General features: G+C 36.4%; 1 protein-coding gene across 1 annotated transcript in view; it reads left to right on the forward strand.

Annotated features, from left to right (window-relative positions):
- The window catches only part of GALNTL6 (polypeptide N-acetylgalactosaminyltransferase like 6), a 377,013-nt gene that overhangs the window by 129,538 nt on the left and 227,625 nt on the right, over positions 1-19,850 (forward strand). Inside the window, exon 4 of the mRNA XM_059845667.1 lies at positions 13,051-13,217. Within this exon, the coding sequence (XP_059701650.1) occupies positions 13,051-13,217 (167 nt within the window). The remainder of the gene's footprint in view (positions 1-13,050; positions 13,218-19,850) is intronic.

Genomic DNA, 19,850 nt, shown 5'->3' on the forward strand with positions numbered 1-19,850 from the left:
CCCACAAGAAGAGTGTTTTCATTCACTTCTGTTTTCACCTGTTTTGTGCCACTTTGTGTAGTCTAGAATATAACAAACCTGTGAATGCTAGGGAAAAAGTGGGCAGTATTATTTTCTGTTGTAGAAAGAGAAATGCTACTTATTCTACTACTGAATGTACCAGTTGAAATTAATTCTTATCTTCTCCACATTATCAAATATTCTGCTATTCATACCAGCTTTGTTCAAACAAACAAAACTGAATCTGACTTGCATTTTGAATAGCATTCTAAATGTGATTTTAATGAGACTTGGGGGAAGGATTGCAATCACCTAGGTTGAACAGTGAATATAAATTTTGTGACCTATCCTGTTCCAAGCTCCTAAGTCTTTTTATACTAGACAATCAACTTTTTAAGTTTTTCATTATTGACTCAAGGAATTTTAGTTAATCCCTGATACCAATACATTTGCAAGCTTTATAATTTAAAATATTTTGGTTTGTTTGTTTGCGTATCTTAATTTCAAAACAGGTCTCCTTTTATCTAAAATATGCAGAATAATTACTAATAACAATATCCTGGAGTGCATCAAGCACAGCATTGCAAGCCAGGCAGGGAAGGGGATTGTCCTGCTCTGTGCTGGTCCAGCCTCACTTGGAGTCCTGTGTACAGTACCACAATGTAAAAGGCATAAAAAAGCGATTGGAGAGCATCCAGAGGAGTATCATGAAGATGAAGGATGTAGAGGTGAAGCTGTATGAGACATGGCTGAGGTCACTTGGTCTGTTCTGCCTGGAGGAGACTGAGGGGAGACCTCACTGCAGTCTGCCTTGGGAGGGAAGGAAGGAGGGCAGGCATTGTTCTCTCTTCTGTGGTTACCAGTGGCAGGAGCCTAAGGAATGGCAAGAACCCCTGTGTCAGGGGAGGTTTAGGTTGGATATTAGATCAAAGGTGGTTTTTATTCAGAGGGTGATCGGGCTCCCCAGGAAAGTGGTCACAGCACCAAGCCTGACAGAGTTCAAGAAATGTTTGGAAAATGCTCTAAGACAAATGGTGTGATTCTTGGAGTTGTCCTGTGCAGGACCTTGATGATCTTTGTGAATCCCTTCCAGCTCAAGCTATTCTATGATTTTATGTCTTGGGTAGTCTTAGATCAGATGTGCAAATACTCCCCAGTTGGCCTGAGTAATCAATCACAAGAAATCTCATTCTTTTAAGGTTTCCCTGGACTTAGATTCATTTGGTAATGAAATTCTTAGCATTCTTCTTGTACATTAAAAATGTCCAACCTGATTCTTGTAATGTCTGGTTTTTAGCCTGTATGGGCTGGAGTCACTGTTTCCAATCCTTTTCTGCTGGTCTTGCTGTTGATGTGTGAAGTTCTGTCCCTTCACTGTCACTCCCAGCAATATTCCTTTTTAGAAGTCTGAACTATGCTCATTTTTCTTAGGCATTAAAATTTTCACAGTCCTCAGAAGAAATGCATTTTCATAATCAAAGAAATGAGAGTGTTTAGCTAAGGGCTGGTTACATCTTCTGTGTCCTGAACAGTAATGAGGTTTTATTTCTTTCTAATAACAAAACCAAATTTCATTCCGTGGGTTCTGCATAACTGAAACTCTCCTTTTCAGTAGCAGAAGCTGAGAAAGTGCCTGAATGGTTCTCTCAGAACATTTGAATGCAGTGTGGTTGCTCTCCATTGTATTTTTAAAAGAGGCTACAATGAGTATGTAATGGGATTTCTCTGGGCAGCATTTTTTTTTATTGGCTCCATTTTTGTGTTTCTTTAGAGTAGTTGCAGAGCTAACAGAGTTGGAGTTGTTCTTAATCTCTATGTTTTAGTACACTTTGCAAAGAGTTCTAGTATTACTAAACTCATGGGAAAGGGATATAGTTAGATACACAGGCAGTAGCACATATCTGCATCCCTTAAAAGAGTAATTATTTCCTTGTGTTTAGTTACTTTCTTTTTATAACTACAGTGCATTTGTCACAATCTAGCCTATGTATCTTGTCCCTAAAACTAAAATTTAAAAATTTGTCTTTAATCCAAGGCTCCAAGATAAATTCCAGTCAATTCCCTCTGCAGTCTATCATCTTAAAGTCAGGCTTGGGTTGAAAAAAAAAAAAAAAAAAAAAATTAGTTCAACCATTTAAGTATGCTGAAGTTACAAATATTTAAGAAGTCTTATGGAAGTAATTGTTTATTTCTATTGGTCTTCTGTTGAATTTTTGATCATATGGTGGGGAAAAAAAAGATAGTAGAAGGCTTTTTCTAGTTCTCATTCATTTTGGGGAATCAGAAATGTCTTCATACACACATAGACATTGCATTGCTTCATATTGCTGATTACTCGTATTTGCTTAATTTGTCTGCCCACAGAGAAACCTATTTAAACTGAAGATGTGTTTTCAGTGGGTAATGGAAAAGCTAGAGATAGTTACTGTGCTTTTCATACTGTTTTGTGTAGTTGCTGAATAATGTAGTGAAAGTGAGAAGTCATGTGGTCCAAAACACGATAGGCAGTGTCCCTGTTTCCAAGCCCCACCAGATTGTTCTCTGCAATTGCTGCAGGGCATCCCATTTGAAGTGCAGCTCCTCAAAGCAGGATCAGGAATATTTTATACCCAAGAAAACCTATGGCTTTCTGTCTCTGTCATGCCTACTGTCACTTTCTCTGCAGGATATATATTGATAGGAACAAATAACATGGAATAATTCCCAAGTGCTTTCTGGGTGCTTGTCTTTTTTTTTTTTTTTAGGGCAGCAACAGCAAAAATATGGCTGAAGATTGATGATTCCTCTTCTCTCCTTTTATTGAGAAATAGGCTGCAGTGTTAAATAGGCCAGTGGGGAGAGTCCAAGCCTGATGGGACTGTTTCTGTTTACTGAAAATTATTCGATAAAAGAAATAATCTGTTTTTACACATGGAGAGAAGTAGTTCTTGTGTATTTAGATGCCTTGCATGTTACTTAGACTCCAGTAAATCCTCCCACACTGCTGAGAAGATAGCAAGCTGCAGGAAACGTAACTGTGAAATCTAAACTTAATGGGGACAGGAATTCTGAAGGATATTTACCCTCCAGCCAGTTCTGTACATCTGGGATAGCCAAGCCTATTAGCATTTGGCAGTGGTTAAAGCTTGGACTTTTAACTGTCAAATAATACAATAGTAAAATTTGAAAGTACATCCAGCTTTGCTAAGATTTGTGTGGAATGTGGGATATTCTGGGGTTTTGTATCTTTGAAGTTCATAGATGAAAGTGATGATATATGTTGTTAATATAGTAGTTTTATGAAGAGCCTCAGTACACCTTACCTCAGAAAGGTTGTACATTCTTGGCAGTACATTCTCAAGGGCAACACAATTAGCTGTTGCACCTCTTGTAATAAGGACAGCAGATGTGCAGCAGTGCTGGAATGGAAAAACAACTTCTATTTTGCCTGATTTGATTGTGAGTAAGCTTCTTGAGCTCCAGTTTTCTGAAGGCTGTGCTGGCCACAGGATGTGGTAGTAGACATGAGAATTTATTGATCTTCTTGGCACATGTGGTCCATGAGGCCTAACATCTTTTTCACAGCATTTGTTCCCTTGTTTACCAGCTGTAATTTCAGTATTACAAACCCTGGTCAGATCTAGTACTATCTTGTCCCTTATCTCTTTTATTGTGTGCAGGTGATGGTGTTGAGAGGTGTAAGCCTGACCACATGCTGCAGTGAAAAGGAGAGGTGAAGTGGTGTAGGTAGATCACAGAAAGACTGTCTTTGAAAATTAAGCATTTTATGCTTAAGCAGAGTGGACATAGTAAGTCCATGGGCCTGAGGGAATGTACCCCTGAATGCTGAGGGAACTGATGTCTGAGGCTCCTCTCAATGGTCTTTGAATGATATCACAGCAATTGTAAGAAGTACCTGAGGACTGATGCAAAACTGGGAGGAGTGGCTGAGCTTTTTGAGGATTCCTAGAAGCCTATGGGGTGCCTTCGGAATATAAGGGCAAGTGGTAATAAGATAACTAGGATTTCTGGAACAGAAATTTAAAAGGTAATTGAATGTCACAGGTTGTTTTTTTCCTGAAGTAGTGTGCTTTAAAATGCACTTTGAAGTGACAAAAACCTGAATTCTAATCCTGTTTCTTCTTCAGCCATGAAAATGACCTTAGATTCAAAGTAGAGGGTTTTTATTGGTCTTTTTATTGATGGTCTTTTTATTGAGGTCGGCCTTATTTGTGAGAGACAATCAGATAAGGATGCTAGGGTCAGATGAATGAATTTTAACTAGATTTTTTTAAAGAGAAGATCAGAGAAATGACAAAGTGTTTTGGGGATGTTTGCTTGTGTATGTATTAAATAAATTGGACTGATGTTGTTTTTGAATTCACAGGTAACAAAGTGCAAGGTTTAAGCTAAAATATAATTAGAGTACAAGGATGCCTTCTTATGTGCACTTGCTAATGAGGAATTTTGAGATAGTATAAAATGACTGCATGCATTATTTCCCAAGCCTCCTAGATTTAATATGTATGGTGAGTAGATAAATTTCTTAAAATATATTCATATTTTTTTAAATTGATAACATCTTTCCATAAGTGATGAGGATTTTATAGGTCACTGTATCATAAAACAAAACTTTGTCAACATAAACCTGCTTTATGTCAATATAGTTTATCTGACTCTTAGGCTCTTCCCTTGGTTAGAGGAGCTTTTTGGTTTGAAGGACAAAGCAAGGCAAACTCAGAGTTTGATTTCTTCAGAGGCAGAGAGTGCTACTGAAGAAACTGTACATGACAGGCCAAAATGAGGCAATTTGACATAATGTAACAAGCACCTAATTCATCTCCATCAGTCCTGATGAATTCCGTGCTGAGGAAAGTCTACATAGAGCACAGGACTTTGCCTCCTTAGTTCCCAAGGCGTGTTGATAGTGCACTTAATAGCAATTTCACAAACAATTTCTACTATACAATTTATTTTTCTTCTTTTTCATGAAAATCCTACTTATGTTTTGGAGGAGGTTTATTCTTGTAAAGTGTTGTGACATTTATTGAGGCCCATACCCAGTAATGCCTGCTTGCTTCCCAGCTGTGAGTCACTGTGAAAATAAAGATTACTTTCCCTGCCATCAGCTCACACCCAAGCTAATTTTACAGCCTTGTCAAATAGCAGGAGAAATTACTAGTTATCACTACTTAATCAGGCTCAGCTGACAAGACTAGATTGGAACAGAAACATGGTGTGACTGAAGCTTGTTGCTGTAAATTGAATACTTTGACATGCTAGGACAATTACTATGTAAATTTCACTGGGAAATGTTTTGTTCTGGTAGCTTCGAGAGGTCTTGTCACTACCTGGGGGCCCAGTGGGTGCTGTAGTTTCTTTTAATAAAGGCAGAGAAAAGGTCAGATCTGAAAAAGCAGCTTAGTTAAGAGAGAGAGAGCTGACAAAGCCAGTGGGAGGAAAAAGATTGAAAATCTCTTTCTGTTTTCCTTTAACTTTCTCTGGCACTTCCTATAAGAGGAGAAAATTAGAGGTGGGCTACTTTTATGATCCAGAAACTGCAGTAGTAGGCTGCTGCTTTGTTTCTTAAATCCAGCAAAGGGATGTCTGTGAGACACTTAACTTCTCCTGTGTTATTATCTATCAGGGCAATTTTCAAGGCTGTTGATGTGTTTGGAAGGCACAGAGCCTGGTAACTGACCACAGCATTGCAGTGCTATCCCTTAGTGTGCATCAAACATTGTTGATACCTCTGCAGGGTCAAGCAAATTGCTGCTTTTATGAATCAGCTTTTGCTGTCGAGTGGCTGGAATGGTGCCAGCACTGCTCTCCTTTCTCATCATTTTAGAAGCCTGTATTCTTTCATTTTGTCTTCTGCAGAGGCAGTATATTTCTGCATCTCTCTGTTAACTGTGAAGCTGTAAAGGGGGATGATTTGGAAGTTCTGCATATTTTCTTAAGCTCATGTGATGAGGACATTTTTTCCCCCCAAATATAAAGTTATTGGGGAAGCAAACAGAGCTCTTCTTATTCCTTGAAATAAAATAATGCTGTTATTTGTGCCCAGTAGAGTAGGCTAACCCACAAAATGAAAGCATAACAGTCTTAGGATTCTTAGTACTGAATAAGAGGGAAGTGTGATTTTAACTCCTTTTCACTACTCCTTTTATGAATAGTCATCCTTTCAGGTTGTATTTTAAAGGTACTTCCTGCAGAGAGCTTCATGGTGTTTCTGAACCTTTTTTTTCCTTCCTCAGGCAGGTTAATGTTTTAGAAATAGAGGAACCTCTTGCTATTTTCTTAACATTCTAAAAGTCTCCCTGCAACTTTAAAGCCAACTCTAAAATTGTTTTGTGCAGAAACTTGGTTTGGATTCTTGTTTCAACCCTGCAGAAGAATTCTGTATCTCAAAGGAAAAAGTAAGTTGATATTGAATATTGTTTCTATGAATAAGCCTTGAACTCCTGAAGCCAAGTTCCCAGCTCCAAAACCAAACTGTAGGAGCAGCATGCAAAACTGGTGAAAAGTTCTATTTTGCCAATTAGGTGTATTTAATTTTTTTACTATAGAAATTATTTTCAAATGAATTCTACCTTTTTTTTTTTTTTGGTAAAGCAATTGGGTTTCCAGAACAGTAATGAATTACAAAATTGAATCATACATATGATTAGTGCTTAATTATGCTTCTGATAGAAGGGAGAGAGGAAGGAGATTCTTTGGACAGAGATTGATTTTCAAAGCAGTAAGTACAACTTCACAATGTGGAAACAGCTTGTGGACTGGGCGATCAGGCCTCTGTTTCTAAAACTCTCATCCAGAAGTCTCTGAGAGACTAATTTAATGATGCAAGGATATTCTTTGATAGGCAATGCCAGATATTAATTTCTGAAATGTCATGGAAAGAGAGACTAAACTGATCGAGGAGAGCAATATTTGAAAGCATAATTCAAGGTTCATAACATTTGATTCATTATCATCTTGAAAATGACATTGTATCTAACTAATCAGCATATTCATCATTTGATGCCAGGTTTTGGTTGTTTGGGTTTGTTTTTTTTTTTTTTTTTTACACAAGTGTTGGCATTTATAAAATATTTTTTGGCAAATTCCACATTGCTAGTATTATTTCATAATTCTGTGTATTTGTGCAGTGACAATGCATAATGCCCCTTTCATGTCCTCTTCTAAACTCATATTGCTCTGAAGGTAATGTCAGAGCAAGTAAGAAAATACAGATGTGAGCTACTTAACTAGCAGGATGAGGGTTGCTTATCATGGCTTTTTTCTTGCTAAGTATATACCAAGACGTTTCAGGCTTAAGACAGAAGTTATTCTGAGACTTAAGACTTCAGTAAATAAGCTTGAAATCTATTATTTATGCCAAGAAGTTTTCAGTTTTTCAACCTTGGGTGCTGAACCAATTGTTCAGCATTGTTCCATGATTAAGTGCTAGTGTGCTGCACTAAAATATGTTATGTTTAAATGCAATAAAGGAGGCATCTTGAAGAAAGCTTCTGTTGTACATTCCTGAGGCCAGTCTGTAGTGTTCTGTTAAGATTATGCAGAAAAGACTTCTGCTAAGTAGGAGCCCTTTTCTACTTTCAATTGTAAGGTTCTTCACCTCCTTGAGTAGTATTCCTGCCACAAGTCCCAGATATATACTGCTGCTTCTTCATCCCCTTAGCCCCACCCAGCTTGTTGATTCAGGCATTTGGATACTGCCCTCTAGAAATAAATGGCCTTGCTTTCAAAAGGGCTTAATATCTTTTGGTGCCAACCATCTATTTTTTTTTTTTTTTGAAAAGTACAACCAAAAGGTGAGTAGTTACTCGACTGAACTCCTTCTGAAGAGTTTTTGCATTTCTTAGTGTCTAGGATGAGTGCATTGTGTAAAAATACAAAAATTTAAACTAGACACTTTCTTTAAATTAAAAAAGACTTCACCTCAAGACCTCAATGGGCATCCTCTTCTCAGTTTGCCTGTATGACAGGACCATGCAGAAGCAAATTATTTCAGTTTAGTAATGAAATTGCTGCATAGAATAATTATGAGGGTTTTTTTTCCCTTCTTTTGTGTGGTCAAATGTGTCACTGTGGAACTCAGCAGTGAAATGGATTCCAGTCTTCAATAAGGAAAGTATTGGTAAGGGATTCCATAAGATAATCAGTAGTACAGGCAGCGTAGTACTAAACTCTGAAGGCCACTGCCTTTTACAGCTCTTGAGAGAAGAGCTGGCAAGTTGCTTGCATCTGATGAGACTGTGTGGTGAAAGGACAAGAGAGATAACATGCCCACACGTTGCTGGATTCCAGTCTTGGCTGTGAAATGGGCAAGCTGTTTAAATTCACCAGCCTAGTCTGGCAGTCTGTAGAGCTAGGAACAATCCCAAATTCACCCTCTGGAGCAGACTGGAGGCCTGGGTCTGTTCAGTTAGGATGAGCCACAGGATGTGCAGATGTTCACTGCTACACTGCACTGAGTGCTGATGGTGTAGCATGGCACGTGCCTAGAGGTACAAGCATAGATGTGAGCTAAGCTGACTGGTCAGGATTTCTTGGAATAATTTGTGGAAGACAGCATCAAACCTTGAGCACTTAAGCCTCCAGTTCTGTAAATGATCACTTACCAGCCACTAATGAGGTGGCTGTATTGTTCCTGTAGCTGAACAAGGTAAGCTGAGGAAGACATGGTGTGAGGTTTCTGATCAAAGTGAATGATTGGTGCCTCAAACACTAAACATCAAAAATATTGCTGGACTAAGCTATTTGGTATTCTGAAGAAACACAAGTATGGAGGTAAGGATAAAAGTGAGGAAAAATGTAATGAAAACAGTGGAAGACTAGTCAAATAATGTGTTCTTAGCATCCTTAAGTATTTATCCTCTTATCAGTATGGGAATGATGAGCATGCATCCGTAGCCAGGGCTGATTACAGAAAACACTTTCATGGAAATTATAGTGATCAAAGCCAAAGTGAAAAATCAGTTTGGTATACTAATTTCAGGTAGACTGATTTAGTTTTCTACCCTCAATCCCAAAATTATAAAATATCATGGCAAGTTTTTCTTCTGAAACTTTTTGTGTTTATACTAATATATATCTCATTCAAACAAGCCATTTTATAATATATATGTAGATTGAGTTAACAGAGTCAACCTGTCTTCATCTTCATTTGCCATTTAAATCAGTCTTGTTAGTGCAGAGTCCTCATATGTTATTTTAAAAGTTAATCCAGTTTAAAGTGTCACTAAGGCAAAAAACTGGTCCTGATAGAAACAAGCTAAAAATAGCAAATAATAAGTTCCTATTAAAATTATTTTTGAAAGACCTGGTATTTGCATCCATTTTTCAATTCCCCACTGATCTTTTTTTTAATTCCTTAATTGGAATATGATGTGATGATAAAGCTGTACAGTAATATATTTGCTTTTATCAGTTGAGCGATGATTTCATAATTAGGAGGAGAGCTTAATGTAATGTTGATTGACATCAGATACACTGCAATCTATTCTACACTAAGTTACATCTTGGAGCAAACCCTTACTTCACTGAAACTGGCTGAACTGCCTATCTGTCCATCTTAAACCTACTAACTTTTTTTGAGTATTGATTTTAGGATTTATTTCCAGGCCTTTATAGATTTTCTAGTATTTCATGCCTCAATGAAAGTCATTGTGCTCTTTGGACACTTTATTCTGCCATTCAAACTACCTGAATGATACTTACTGTCCACATAAAGCCTACCTTCACCTGGTGTGCAAGTAATTTGCAGTGTCTTTATGTGGAAGATGACAATAGGAGTTCATGTGTGCAAGTACTATAATTTGCTAAACTGATCCAAGTTTGACTGAATTTCCCACCGAAATTTTTAGGCTCTGGGAAGAATATTATTTTACTCAGTAGTATTTTAAATATTTCTGTAGGTAGTCAGTTCAGTTTCATTTTATCATAATTTAGACAGTTTTATCTAATGTATATGAGGTTATGGTAATCTTACACATAGCATTTTTCCTTTCTACAGCATACCTTGCCTAATTTTTTATTTTAGTGTATTTTGGTAAGATTGCATTCTTCAGGAAGTATGAAAGAATCTTAAATTGCAATTCCTCATTTCTTTGGAGACTCAAGAATTTCCCTTTTAAAACAAGAAGCAATGTCTGTAGCTTCTAAGTAGTCTTCTTTGCAGCCAGGGTGTTTGGCATCACTTCTAAAGACTCAGGATATGAAGAAGCACACTTGTTGACTTGGAGCAAATGGTGCATGCATTATATATGTTTATTCTCATGAAAATACTTTATTTTCATGGTACATCTGCTGTCTCAGCTGTGGAGGTCTAACTGCATCTTTGTTGCAGTTCATGGGTATTTTCTGAGCATTACAGCAGTTCATCAGCTCTGTCCTGCAGCCCATCAGAACACAGAGCTGGCTGCCCTCTGCTATGGAGTGTGTTGAATATAACTTCAAATAAAATGTCTTTATTGTCACACTTTTTAAAGCAGTGATCTTCGGTTGCTGTTAGAGTCTCATGTCAAGAGAGCAAGGGGCTAAAAATGAGCAGAATTCCCTTGATGAAGAAAGGCAAGTAAAGCACTGCTATGAAACCTAGCAGAAAATCATTAAGTTTAAGGTTTAATTTCTATGAAATTGAAATCTGGCCAGTTTTTTTGATAAAAGCACAAAAGGATGTTTTGGTGGTTTGTGGCTTTTGCTAGAAATCAATTCACATATAGCCTTTACCATATACCTTTGCAATGGCAATCAAAAGTAAATGTAAATGAGGATTGAAGGTCAAAGTTGAATGATGGAGAAATGTTAAGAAGGTTTTAGATGCTGTCATCTTCTAAGCGTGGCTCTGTTTTAGATCAATCTGTTCAGCAGGAAGAATAGAATAGTTGTAGACTAAATCCATCAATGTTGCTTCTCTTTCTCAACACTTTAACATAATGCAATTTCTCTGAAACTGTCAATGAGAATATCCAAATCCAATGACCTACCCCATCCTTACATGCATAAGGTTACAATATTAAGCATGCAAATTTCAGTACAACTGCTTTCAAGAGGTGTCTTGTTATACTGGAGGGGTGACTTTTTTAAAAAGAAATGGCATTCTGATGTATTTGGGTATTTTTTTCCTCTTTAGAAGTTGTTAGTCTTACATATGTGAGGTTCTTTTGCTTGGGTGGTTGTTTTGTTTTTGGTTTTTTTTTTTTTTTTGGGCTTCAAGTTTTATGGTGGTGGAAATTTACTGCTTTGAAATCATATTTACTGGGAGTCAATGCTGAAGGAAAAACTTTTGCTTTCAAAAATGGTGTGAGAGTTCCATGTATGTCTGTTAGTTGCGTTTGTTCTAGTCCAAGAAGCATCACTGTTGACAAACAGCTGGCAGCAATAGGTGTTGGTTTTGGTAGGTGGCTTTCTTAATTTGCCATCTGAAACAGCTACGTATTAATAATGGGCTTCATTTGTTGTACTTCTTCCTACAGATAAGAAAAAAAGATTCTACTAAATTCTTTTTCTGCAGTGGATTTTCTTTTTCTCACAAAACATTTAAATATACATACTTAGACTTTTCTGTCACTAGATAATGAGCAATGCTTTCTCCAGAACTTCATTATTGCAAAGCATCTGTCCATTTTCCATTGTGCATGTATGTTTTACCAGCAAGCTGCTTACTAAAATGTTTCCACAGTGGTTATTTCAGAAAATGGCTTGTCATTAAATTTATTTGCACTGTGTTTTAGGAAGAAAAGTCTGAACTACAAATTTAATTTTTTTTTTAATAAAGTATCTAAAATCTAGTTAGTTTATTTATAGCTACATAACAGTTAATATTTTGCAAATCCAACTATATTAGCTATGAGTTTTTATTATTTCTTTGGAACATTTCATCAGTGTGGTAGCTGTATAGTGTATTCTAAGTACTGATTTCCAAGTGACACTTATAAAGAGCAAATGCAAACTAACCTGCAAATATATGTAAATCAAAACTATATTCTATAGCAGTTTTTGATATGCATAGTTACACTTTCTGACAAGGAGCAAAGATATCTATACTTTTTTTAACCCTAGAATTTGAAGGGCTAAACTTTTAATTTTGTTTGTTTATTGCAAAGCTGACAGGTTTCTGCTCCAGGGATACCTTTATCAGGATGTGACTTTCTTTTGAGGAATGAGAAATCGTTCAGCTACTTTGTCCCCAGAGGTGAAAATGCCAGGCTTTGTTAACAACAGAGGAATGTGTCCCTTTTTTCTTTTTTTTTCAACAAAACATGAAAGATGCAATCCTATCAGTTGCAGTAATCTAAACATTTGTCATAAAATATTTTTGGATATTAGGATATGCTGATTTGCATAGCCATTATTTATTTTTGAGTGTGATGGTTTTTTTCTTCCTGAAATGTGTAAACAACTCAATATTGAAAACAGGTTAAGCACTGGTATTCAGTAGCTGCTGTGCAATTAAGATGTTGAATGTACGGTGCTTTCCTTTCAAAGATGAAAGCTTGTTTACATTTCCTTGTTTATAAGTCTGCACTTCCAGAATTGTGTGTTGTTTTATGTCTGTACTTAGGAGTAGTCATTTTGGATCTGTAGATGCAAAGTTGGAGTTGTATGTGTAGATGTTGTTTTTCATATTGTAAGCTCATGTCACCCAGGATAATACTGGAATTGTTTTCTAGAGTTTCTCTCTTTGTAGACCAAACAATCATTTCAGATTAGTTTCGTATTATGCTTTGGAATTCTTTTTGATAAGGGGATTTGGTTTTTGGAAATGATGTCATAGAAGATATGTCATCTGTCATACTACAGAACAAAGTTTTCAGTGAAGAAAAATAATTCCAGCCAGTTAGATTTTTTCACTCATTCCACTTCAATTTTGTCATCATTCCAATTTATTTAGTGTTGTATGCAATGTGTTTTAAACAATCCAGCTATTTTCACATGAAACTACTGCTTGATTGCACTGTTGAATTTTTTGCCAGAAACCATGTGGGTTGGATGGCCCAAATGGATGACAAGATATGCCAACTCAGGTTTTCAGTATGCTTATGCATTTCCTTGCCTCTGCAGCTGTAAGCACAAGGTGTACTTGGAAGCACTACCGAACACGAGCATCATCATCCCGTTTCACAACGAGGGCTGGACTTCGCTCCTGCGCACCATCCACAGCATCATCAACCGCACCCCAGACAGCCTGATCGCAGAGATCATCCTGGTGGATGACTTCAGTGACAGAGGTAAGGCCCCCTGGTTTTCTTCTAACTTGAAATTTATAGTGTGGTCCAGAGAGAAACTAAAGGGAGCAAAACCAGCCTTGAAGTACCCTTTGATTGTTAGCAGGAATAAACATTTATAAGATGCTTTTGTTTTACTTGGCGTGAATACTGAAATTCATGTCAAAGGGAAGAGAGAATGTCAGTTGTTAATTAGGCTTTATTAATGTTGTATTTTGAATGTTATTACTGAAATACTGCAAATTTTAGTGTTTTCTCATCTTTTCCCTGTACTTCTCTTTTACTCTGAAAATACATCAACTTTGACCATTTTGGAAGCAACTTGTTAGCTTTTGATCCTGGAATTTTATTGAGCTAGGCAGATTGACACAGTAGTACAAAATATCCATACAGAGAAATGAAGCTCTTTTGAATGAAATGTGAAAAAATGCTTGGAATAGTTGATCAAAATTTACATCATTGATATATAGTAAAATTAAGAAAACGTCAATCACTCAATGTCTTATGCTACCATTACTTCTTGAATGCAGCACAGAAAATTAATGCCTCAAGTTCCTTTAATGAATTTTAACAGTTATTCAGGTAAAATTCCTCAATGATAAGGATATAGAACTAGGAAATAGTTTTGCTTTTTTTTTTTTTTTTTCAAATTTCGGTTCATCCCTTAGAAGTTTAAGTATGAAGACCTTTGACTTTTTGTGTTTTGTGGACTAGGTTTTCTGTTTCTGTTGAAACATCAGTTGCTGGTGTGTATGTTAGCTTTGTTCTGAGTAGACTAATAGCAAAAGAGAGAATTGTAACCTTTGCTCATGTTTTACTTAAAACCTGTGTCTCAGCTAGGAACTTGGAGGAGCAGATTTCTGACCTACTGTTTTAAGAAGCCCCTGGGTGAGTGAGAGAAATATTAGTAGAGTGCTGCAGTAGCAGAACCATTTTTGTAAGATTTTTTTTTTAACTTGATATTTCAGGGTTTAGAAAGATAAATGCTGCACACATCTATCTTGCCCCCTCATATCTGCTGGTTTACTTGCAATATGTCCTTTGATGAACTGCCTCTCGATCTGTAATGCAATTTAAGGGAAATTGTAAAGTGAGTGCAGTTCTGACTATTCTATGTTTATGAAATCTAGACCACAGATGAAAGTTTTGGAAATCAGACCTGTAAAACAGTACACCCAGGCTTTTTCTGCAGGCTAACAATTTCCTAGCAGTAAACAACTCAAAGGGAAGTCTGTAAGTTGATTTTATGAGGTATCTGACAAGTAAAAAAGCTGGTTTTCTTTTTTTTCTCCGCTTTTTTTTTTCTTTTTGGCTGAAATAGCAGCTATTGAGGCTGTGGTTGCTCAATATGGTAATACACTAGCATTTTTTATTGAAGAACTTAATTCGTACTGTTGATGCATTTTAAAACAGGCTAGTGTTTTGTAAAGCTTATCTACTTCCAGGTTATTAGAAAAAGAATTAATGCCAGTACACAGGCTCTTGCTCTTCCCTGCATGCTCTTAGTTTCTGCCAATTGCTGAAAGTAATGTTGTCGCTATAACACTATAAACAATCTCCATAGTCTTCTTCATTTCCAGTTATATAAAGCTATCTGACTTTTCAGTGGAACAGTTTTCAGCTAGAAGAAGTGGTTCATATAGCATAGGAACGTTTAACAAAAGTGTTTAATATCAGTTTGAAAAACTGAAAGGAATCTACAAAGCAGACCCACATGAAGCTGGACTAGAAGTGTGGTACCAGTAAAATGATTTACTTCTGTTTATTTGTTTTATTAAAATAAAATTCAGAAATGTGAATGGTTTCCAGTTCTTAACATACTGGGTACGGTATGTTTTAAGAAGACAGATAACATAAGAAAAATCTGCAGTCTCTACTCTGAATTCAGTAACATTGAATTTGAGGTCAGATGAATCATTTTGGTACACCAGAAGTCGGTTTAATTCTTGTGTTTGTGATCCTCTAAACTTTACTTAACTGGGACTAAAATGTGTTTTCTTGTGCTCTTTTTTTCTCTTCTGTGAAGTGGTCTCACACAAATGCTGACTGATATCTAGCTCTGTCCCCTCATAGCTCATAAAATAGCCTGTTTTTGAGAAGTGGCAGATTCTTTTACCCTTTAGTTACCTTTCTGACACTGATAGGAATAAAGCAGCATAAAAGATATTGAAGCCAGATTAGGCAAAAATGAAGTTTGTATGCTCAGCTGTTGTCAGAACTCATGGAATCATTGCAAGCCAGGTTTACTGCTGTGTTGAGGCAGTATAGTGGTTAGTGATGAATTCATATCACTTTTCCTTATTTCTTCATGAAGTTGCAGATACCATATAGCTGACAAAGGGCTGTTATTTTGTGAAATCAGTTATATGTTATTAAAGTGAGTAAATATGTTATTAATGTGTATGCTATTCTTGTTCCATAACTTCATATTATAAAGGGAGAGTTTTCTGTTGGCAATCTAAACATCATGTGTAGATAGAAGTGGAAATGAGGTATTTCAATAACAATGGTATTTTAAAAATAGTGATTGAATGGCAAATGCTTTTCTCTAAAGTTTTCTATTAATCCTGCTGTTCCTTTTTACACACTTCTAGGAAGTTATGAGAAGGCAATTCCTATTAGAAGCAGTAAATGAGAAAAAGAAGAAATTTGAAAGCTGTGTAAAAGATTTTTTTTAAAAAAGGCTCCAGCATTTTTCCTCCTTTTTAAGTAATGCTGCTATAAATACTGAAATGCACTGAATTAAACTTTTGATGACAAATGATGAAAATGTTTTGCTGAACAGCTAGATGCCAGGAGTTTGCTGGTTCATCTGCAGTATAACTTGTATGCCTTTATTTTATTCATATGCACTTCTTTGGCTTTTATGATCAAAACCTAAATCTTTAGATAGTTCATGCATAATATTCTGCATAAATTATGACATTTAGATATTATAAAAGTAAAAGGACAGCTGCACATCTTTAAATATCAATATAATGCAGACTAAAGGCTTGGTATTATGAGGGAGGTAAGGAAATGTTATGAAACATGAAAGTGCAATATTTAGTTATGCACAGATTTAATATAAGAAAAACTACATGAATATTAGAAGTTACCTGTGACAGAAGGAAATGTAGATTTAGATGTAGGTACACAGTTGCAAGATTTCTTTATTCATGTAATTTATAGAGAGTGTTTGTATTTAAAATGGTGAACCAACAGGAGAAGAATGTCTGATTTAGTGGAACTCCACTTATGCAGAAATAACAGCTTTGATTTATATTGTAAATGCAAATGGCAGAATGTTGGTGTACTGGTGAGATAAAAGGGGGCTGAATCTGAAGTTCATAGGTGCTCTAATGAATGTAGAATAAATACATTGTCACTTAACAAGCACTATAAAAGAGAGGAAAATAATGGGCTTGTGCTTAGCTTGCCTTAGAAAGCTATGGATACAGTAAGAGTACATTTTAATGATGTACATAATTTTACATACTAAAGTGTGCAAAGTGTTTCTGGTTTTGTGATGGATTTGGGGCTGCAAATCCAGTACCTGAGTCACATAAGCCCTGTATTTCAAACTCAAAGTTAAAGACATGTCAGTTTCAGTGTAACCTACCACAGAAAATCAACCTTTAAATTGGAGATACCAGCACACCCATGTGTCATTATCTGCAGTGGCTTTGTGTGCAGTTCTAGTTTTGTGGTTCTGGTTTCTGGGAAAATGAGCCTTGTTGCAAGTGGCTTTTTTTTTGGGGGGGAATGTTTTGGGGTTTGTGTGAAGGTTTTTTGAAATGGAAGGTGGGGAGGATTGGTTTGCAGGTTTGATGTTAAAGATTGGGTGTTTCTTGTTGACATAGTTTGCTCTGAAGTCAGTCTGTCAGATATCTGAAAAGGGGCAAGAAGCAGAATATGGGCAACAGTTTCAAAGGAAAGAGTAAAACGAAAAGGGAAGCAAGTTTTCATTATTTCAGTTATGGAACATCTTGGATTTACATCGGAATACTAAAAATTCTAATTAATGTTTTAAAACTTTGGGGAAACATAGATTTGCATAATTCATTAGTTAAACAGTTCATGTAGGTTGCCAACATATGATAGATTTGTACATCAACTTTTATTTCTTTTTATGTTTTAATATCTTATCATAGTCAGACTTGTAAACTCTTGCTAACACAGTATATGCCCATAAATGTAAAGTTGACTTACTAAGGATTTTGACTTTACCTTGTAGTTCTTGAACCAGTACAGCACCTATTATAAGAAAAAATAAACACTGCCACAGCCAACAATAAATTTATTAGCAGTAACAATTATTTGGCAGTCTTTTAGTTTGAAAAAAACCCCTCAGATCTGCCAAGGAAAAAAAAAAGAATTTTAAAACTTAGTCACCTACAGCTCCTTCCTCAACTAGTTCCTCTTGCTGGCAATGAACTGGTTTTTTGGTAGAAAATGACAAACTAGGAAATTTTCCTTTATGTTGATGAGCCAGTCCCTTCTCATTTTGCTGTCTATTATGTTCTCCTGCATCTGTCCCCTTGCTTAGGTCTTTTTTCTGCATCATTCATTTGAGAGTATCATGGTGTCTCTTATCAGGTGCCCAATGGTTTGTGTCAGACCTTGGTATAGGCCAGTTTAATAACATGGAAGTCAGTGTGCAAAAGCAACTTGTGATTACTTCGTCAGGGCTGTGGTTGGAACTTCAGTGAACTTCAGTGCCAGTAATGTGCTTTTTTGCTGTGAACATGGAAGATGAGCTGATGTGTGACTGGGGTCTTTTAAACTGTAGTTCTGTAAACTACATTGGTTATATTATACAATAATGATGGAGTAAGGGAAGAGAGTTTGTGCTAAAAGCAAAGCAAGTCTGTCAGACTATCGGATTGCACCACTTTCCACTGAAGGAACACATGCTATTGCATGAAGTGGGAATTCCCTGATTTTTGTTTGTAGACAGTTTGTGTAACATATCATTGAAATTCAAATGTGTGGATGCTTGGCTTCAGATCATGGCTAGATGTAACTTTCTGATGAAAGGGAAGGGAAAGTTTTATATTGTATGAATGACTGTCTTGTCACAGGAAAGCTCTGCTACAGACAGAAAATGTCCATATGATGAAAGCTCATGTCTCCAAAAATTGTAATGTTAGGCATAGCTCAGGTAAGACATTATTTGCGTGAAGATAAGGGTGAATCTACATATAAATCTGTTAGGTTTGTAGGCAAATAGTTACACCTGAGGCACACAGCCTTACCAGCTGGGAAGCCTGTTGCTGCAATCAAGTAATTATACAAAGGTGAAGAGAGATGTTTTCTGCTTAGTGAAGAATTTGTAGTGGCTTTGTACTTGCTTAATGCACCATCCTGGAACCCAGAGTGATCCCAGCATCTTGAGCTGCCCTGTTCATTTCACTAATAGCCTAAGCAAAACTTTCCTGGAGCAGAGTTTAATACAGCAAGGTTTCCAAGTATCGTTGACCTTAATATTAATGTGTTACTGCATCATGTATATTACATCAGAAAAAAAAATTCTTAACTTTTAAGCCTATATGAAGGTCAGCCTCATATTTTAAAGCAATATAAAAAAAGGGAAAGGCCAAATAGAAAATGAAACAAATTCCATTTCAAGATGTCTGTGTTGACTGGAGATCTAACTAAATGCAGGATTTGCATTTTTATACTTGTGATATTGAGCTATAAAATGCCTCTTTCATTTCCTCTACAATGCACTCAGTTACTTGAGTTTCATGAAACTTGGACTTGCTTCTGGTCAAAATACTATCACTGTAAAAAGTACAACTTAAAACATATCTGTGCATAGGTTGCAGTAAACTGACTAATACCAAGTTTTCCATTCTTCACTCTACATTCTCAATTTTCATTATTTAACATTAGAAATTCGCTTGTGGGGTTTTTCTTCTGAAATTACAGAGTACAAGATTTTACCTTCAGCTCCTTGATGTACCCTGCAGTAGCAGTTTTATTACTGAAGGCATTTTGACCTGACAGAATGTCTTTACCAGTGGTAAAAGAAAAGGTTGGCCTGAGGTTGGTGGGAGTTCAGCTCAGAAGAATAATGGTCGTTTTGAAGGCAACTGCTCCTCATCTCAAAATGCATTTCATTTGCTGGAGTGAAAGTATTGTCGTGTTGTGAGAAAGTGAGAGGTGGGAAGAATTTCAAATAACTGAAGTTTTATGCTTTACCTAGACAGAATTGAGAACGTGTCTGCATTGGGATAAATTTAGGAGTATCTCCCACATGCCAATGTTGTCTGCACTCAGGGAACTCAAATACAGCTTGGCTGTAAAAATGAAAACTCCAGTGAAGAAAATATTAATATGAAAACAAATTCTTACTTTTCACATAGTTGAGCAAATTGCTTATAATAGATGAGTAATTTCACTTTTGAGTACGTGTGGAGTCAGAATACAAAGCTTTTGTTTCCACAAGCTCTGTATTGCTCGGTCTGTCTTTAGTTGCCTGCCCTATGAAATGCTTGCTGAGCATGTATCATGCCTCCACACTGCATCCCTTTTGTTTGTGAACAGGAGATGAATTCTTGAGATGGGAACCAATGAGCAGCCTGCAATCAGCAAGGTTGTGTTTTCTGGGTGTCAGCGTCTAAAAACTGTTATGCCATGCTTGTTTCGAGT

Source organism: Haemorhous mexicanus, chromosome 4 (assembly GCF_027477595.1).
Source record: "Haemorhous mexicanus isolate bHaeMex1 chromosome 4, bHaeMex1.pri, whole genome shotgun sequence".
Taxonomy (NCBI): domain Eukaryota; kingdom Metazoa; phylum Chordata; class Aves; order Passeriformes; family Fringillidae; genus Haemorhous; species Haemorhous mexicanus.